This window comes from Bison bison, unplaced genomic scaffold (assembly GCF_000754665.1).
Source record: "Bison bison bison isolate TAMUID 2011002044 unplaced genomic scaffold, Bison_UMD1.0 scf7180017852686, whole genome shotgun sequence".
Lineage (NCBI taxonomy): Eukaryota > Metazoa > Chordata > Mammalia > Artiodactyla > Bovidae > Bison > Bison bison.
In genome coordinates this window covers 91614-97377 of record NW_011483259.1, presented here as the reverse complement: position 1 = coordinate 97377, position 5764 = coordinate 91614, and the positions used below count along the sequence as shown (strand labels likewise).

Here is a 5764-nt window from a genome sequence, read left to right as displayed (position 1 = left end):
TAGTTATTGAAAATGCAGACCTCTGCAGTCAGGAGTTCTGGATTGATAAGGCTCCATCATCGCTGCAGGGGTCCCTGTTTTCTGCGACTTGGACATTTTTCAAGAGACGTTGCTTAAGTCTTCCCCCTCAGGTCTTTCTGCAGAGCCGGTAATCACAGAGGCGAGGCTAGAGGTTGCTTAAAGGGAATACCTCCAGGGAGCGTGGGGCTAGGGTGGGTTCCCAAGTAGGGAACTGGGGGCACTCCTTCGTGGAGATTTGGGGTGGGCTCTTCAGTGAGAGGCTGGGGGCTCTCCTTTGGAGCCGGGGATAGCGGGGTGCGGTGCTCCCTGGTGTGGGTCGTCTCCAGTCCGCTCTGTCTCGGGTTATCGCATCCTCTCTGCTTTTGCAGGCTTCGCCTTCCTTCGCCTCAAAACCACAGACCCCTTCCCGGGAAGGGGAGCGGGCGCTTGGAGGTCTGGGACCACACGGGGGCGGGGCTGCCTCTAGCTCCTGGAGGCTGGAAAACCTAGAGCAGCGGATCCGAGGCGCAGACCTCCCGTCGCGGCTCCTCGGACGGGTCCCCTCCTGCCAGCGGCGGTCGCTGCAGCAGCCGCAGCTCACACCAAAGACCCGCAGCTGGGTCTTTTTGCTCAGCCTACCAGACTTGCAAACTCTTACTGCACCCTAGTCCTCCCTTAGGAGTCTTTGCCCTCTCGTTACCCCCTCCTGCACCCCCCCGCCCCGTCCTCCTCCTCACTTGGGAGACCTTCATGCTTCTTTTAGCACCTTTTTGTAATCCAGGGGACGTGACACCCCAGAGCTCCAACTACCTCAGCTGAATTCTACTTTTTTTTTTTTTCTCCCTCGGTTCCTCTTGTTTTCGTCTCATCTGCGAAGTCGGACGCTTCTGCCAGAGGGAGCGAGGAATGAAATAGATGCCGCGGCCCCAGAAGTCTTAGACGTCGGGAAAGAGCAGCCGGAGAGGCAGGAGCGGCAGGGGCGGCGGCGGCTGGCGCTCGGCGCAGCTTTTGGGACCCCATTGAGGGAATTTGATCCAAGGAAGCTGTGAGATTGCCGGGGGAGGAGAAGCTCCCATATCATTGTGTCCACTTCCAGGGCGGGGAGGAGGAAACGGCGGAGCGGGCCTCTCGGCGTTCTCCGCACTGCTGCACCCTGCCCCATCCTGCCGAGATCATGGTCTGCGGGAGCCGAGGCGGGATGCTGCTGCTGCCGGCCGGGCTACTCGCCCTGGCTGCGCTCTGCCTGCTCCGCGTGCCCGGAGCGCGGGCGGCCGCCTGTGAGCCCGTTCGCATTCCCCTGTGCAAGTCCCTGCCCTGGAACATGACTAAGATGCCCAACCACCTGCACCACAGCACCCAGGCCAACGCCATCCTGGCCATCGAGCAGTTCGAAGGTCTGCTGGGCACCCACTGCAGCCCGGATCTGCTCTTCTTCCTCTGTGCTATGTACGCGCCCATCTGCACCATTGACTTCCAGCACGAGCCCATCAAGCCCTGCAAGTCTGTGTGCGAGCGGGCCCGGCAGGGCTGTGAGCCCATCCTCATCAAGTACCGCCACTCGTGGCCGGAAAGCCTGGCCTGCGAGGAGCTGCCAGTTTATGACCGCGGCGTGTGCATCTCTCCGGAGGCCATCGTCACTGCCGACGGAGCCGGTGAGTCCGACACTGCCCAGCCTGCCCCGACTCCCCTGCCTTCCAACCGCTCACTTCTTGGAGTCCTTGTTACTCCCATTTACTCTGGTTCTGTGGATTCGGATCACTTCGCTTAATCTCTGTCTTAATTACGCCTCTATCGAACACGGTGCCTTTTTTTCTCTCTTCTCACCTCCCTTCTAAACCGATGAAGTCTATTCGTACAGGCGATCTGTCTTTCTAAAACACTCAAGTTCATTCCACTCCCATCACACTTCTGCTCAACACTGCCCCTTCACTTCCGCTCTTTACATGTCCTAGTAACCACATATAGGGTGCTATTTGTTTATAATCACTGAACGTTTGTGCGTTCTCAGCCATCAGTTTTCTCTATCCCTCGTGTTTAGCTACTTGTAAAGACTGTATGGTGAAAACAGAAAACTGAAGCACCGTTTTCTTCTTATCATTAAAAATGCCAAGATAATTTTTGTAACCTTACCCCAACCCACAGATGTTAGTGGTATGTGTTTGCTCAACATCCAATTTGAGCAATTACCTTCACCTTAAATTTTCCCCTCCTTTCAATGAGATAAATTGTTCTTCCATTCCAGACTGAAATAGCTGTGAAACATTGCTATGCACTGCTAATTAGCTTCTGAGACTTGCTCCAGCCACAAAGCTGGTGAAGTGAAATTGCTGGGCTCTTTTCACATTCCCACATGCCTTCAAGTCATTTTGTAAATGACATATGGATGAAAGGAGTTATATTTAAGGCATGTTATCATCATACACTCATGTAATGTTATTTTTAATCTCACCCCTTATCCCACTCTTATGCTCTGCAAATAATTTGTCTTCAGTACCTTTCTGTGTGTGCATCAACCACAGATTCCTTTCAATCTTCCCCTACTGTAAAACCTTATTACAGTTCTGTGTTAAATGGAATCAATCACGAGTTGTTTTCTCACTAGTGTTTGATCTAATTAGGACAGTCATAACTCTTAAGAGTCCAACTAAACCTAGTTCATTATGGTCCATTTAATTCTAACTCAATGTCATTCCTACCAATTACCCGAAACTCGAAAACTTCACCCTTCACATACTTTAAATAAACCCCATCTTTTATGACTGGTCCTCTTTCACACCCTCCCCAGATCAACTCTGCCCTTAGGTACCTCCTTCTCTGTTCATTTCTTGGGCATCAACTTTTTCTTCTTTTGCCTCTCAACTTGTTCAGCCTAAGCTCATGTCCTTAGTCCATTCCTAGGTGAACAGTTCTTGGTCAAGGAATTGATTTGGAAGAAATGCTTTCTGTGCACAGTGACCCACTTAACATAGAGGACTAGGGAGGGGAAAAGTACTAGTACAAATAGCTGCAAAACCAAACTGAAAAGAAAGATTTCCAGATTTTTTTGATGGTCACCTCAATTTATCACCTTTGACTATACCTATTGTTGTCTTGATTTTAATAATCAACAACTGATTAAACAAATCACAAAGAAATGTATTTCTTATTTATCTTTGGGCTAAAAGAGCACTTGAGCTTTTATACTTATTAATGTTATAGGCTGTACAGATGCTGGGAAAGAGCTGCCCTGGTCTGTCAGGCACTTAGATCAGTTAAATGCAAACACTCCTCTCAGGCCAAGGGCTAGGAATGCGGTGGCCACGGTTCACACTGAAATGCATTCCTCCTCCTGCTCTGAAACCTCTCCTAGAGATGGACCTCAACTGAGAGAGGTTTGGCAAAGTTAGGGGCTCTCAAAAGCCATGGTCAGTATGGATAGGGAGCAGTTTCCTCAAGTGTCCCTGAATTACCTATCATCGTGGACCAAATGTAGAACAATTGCCTCATTGAAGCACTCAAATAAGACATGCATGGAAACAATTTGTCAGTCCATGGGACCTGATTACTAAGCTGCTTTAAAAGGCTGTAATGTGCTTTGCTGACAGTTGCCCTTGCTAGAAAAAGAAGTAGGGGTAGGTGGCAGTTGGAACCGTTTGTTGGTGATGTTCTCCCTTCTCCTTCCCCTATCCCCCAATGTGAATCAGAGACTGTGGTGGCAGGAGGGAGCTGAAGGGGAGGGGGCAGGGAACGGAGTGGTGGATTCTAGCCTGAAGGGTCCCCTGGCTTCCAAGGCTGCAGCTTGCTGAAAATTACATTCCCTATGCTGGGTCAAACTATCAGGCACCTGGAATTACTTAAGAACTACCACATGTGGCCAGTTTAATTTACGATGCAATATGCGCCTTGCTTCAGTGGGATATGATAGTTCATGAAGCAGGATTTTTTTTTTTCCTTCCTCTAAGTATAAACAGAGTTCCTATGTCTTATGCTTAGAATCTAGCAGAATATAAAAATGAGGTCTCCCTGAATAAAATAGAACCACCTTTTACATACCTTCAATGTTAAGAGGATTTTCAAATCCTACCATTTACACAAATCTGTTCCCTTGTAGGGTATTATGACTCCACCAACAAGTTTAAGGACATTTTACAAAGCAGAATTTTATTGAATGGGATATTGCTTCAGTCTACTTTTTGTTTTGAAGTACTAAGGGCAAGCAGGTTTTTATACAGAAAATATCCTATCCTCTTGATGATTACTAATAAATTCACATTAAATTTATTTTTTCTACATTTTGTATTTATTGTAGACCTGTGACTGCATGTACACCTGCTTTATCTGTGATTTCAGTTCAGTTTAGTCATTCACCCAGTTAATAGTCAAATATTTAATATTGTATGATGAATAAAGGGTATGGGCGTGGAGTGGGAAAGACCAGATGTTGAATCTTGACTCTGCCTCATATCAGCTATTACTATAGGGCAGTTGTATAGCCTCTCCAGTGCAGAGTTTTCTAATCTGTGACATGGGGACATACTGCCTACATCCCATGGAGATGGTGAAGATGGAGTTAAACAGCATCTGTAGTATCTCATGCATAGTTAGTCCTCAACAAATTGCTGCTGTTGCTATTGCTATTTTACCATTATTATCATTGGTATTAAAATTTATTTTTTTGTTTATTTGGACAAACCTAGTCTGTTGGTAAATGCAGATAGAGCTTAGAGCTTTTGTCAGTTCAACTCTGGGAAACAAGCTTCATACTGAGAACACCCTGGGTAGGCCAGTCTTATGTCTTCTGAATATAAACTTAGTATTTCATTTTACACGAATTGACCTGGACCTCGGGCTCAAGAACAAATCCCTTTGGGAGCAATAGGAATAAAGAATGAGCTTGACGGATGTCTGTTAATTACAAACAGTTTATCTCAGAAATGAAGACACTGAGTGTTTAAGAAAATGTATGGTATGATATTTCACCGCAATTATACTGCCCCCTGGGTTGCCATGCCAAGGGCTCTATAATCGCTCCTCAGTCACTGCTGCTTTTTTGTCACCCAGCTCTTGAGCAGCACATTTCTCCCAGCCCTCTCTGGCCTGGCAGAGCTGCGCCAGCTTTCACATGCGTGCACTGCTGTTTAATCATTTCTCCACTTTCTGGGGAACAGGCAGCCTTTTCTTTAGCCCTGGTCTACAAATATTTGAGGGGCCAAATAGCAAGAAGGGAGAATTATTTAGTGTGATATGAGGAGGAAAATGGAATGGAAAAGGGGAAATGGAAATTTTAGGGTAAGACTTCATTGTGTGAAGTTTTGAAAGGCACTCTGGATGGGGCTAGGAAGGAGTACCTTAGAATACAATGATATTAAATTATGTTTATAGCTAACACAGTTATCAGTGGTAATGGGATCTTAGGTAGTCTCCAAATTGTATATTAATAATTCTTTTCTATCTTGTTTCCACAAAATTCTAAATAGTTGCTTGCTACACATAGCAAAATTGACTAAGTTATATTTGTCCTTTCTCCTACTAGGTGTATGGAAAGAGGAGACCAATTACCACCATATGGATAGAGAGTTTTGAATGATTAAAAATTGGCCGTATGTCTTCAGTTTAAAGAAAACCAGTTTTAGAGTTTTGGCCCTTAGTTGGAATCCCAGATTTGCCATTAATGGTATACTTTGAGGGACTTCCCCTGGTGGTCCTGTGGTTAAGACTATGTGCTTCCACTGCAGAGGGCGTGGGTTCGATCCCTGGTCAGGGAACAAAGATCCCATATGTTGCA

The 5764-nt window shown here is 46.5% G+C and overlaps 1 protein-coding gene across 5 annotated transcripts in view; it reads left to right on the top strand.

Annotated features, from left to right (window-relative positions):
• The first annotated feature begins 6 nt into the window (after positions 1-6).
• The window catches only part of FRZB (frizzled-related protein), a 35525-nt gene continuing 29767 nt past the window's right edge, over positions 7-5764 (top strand). Inside the window, exons 1-2 of one of the 5 annotated variants that reach the window (XM_010852931.1) lie at positions 7-148; positions 878-1652. In XM_010852931.1, coding sequence (XP_010851233.1) covers positions 1175-1652 — 478 coding nt within the window. In that variant the 5' untranslated portion in view covers positions 7-148; positions 878-1174. Of the gene's footprint in view, positions 213-263; positions 454-478; positions 1653-5764 lie in introns of those variants that run through there. The other 4 variants (XM_010852935.1, XM_010852947.1, XM_010852941.1 and 1 more) reach the window with 4 other exon arrangements.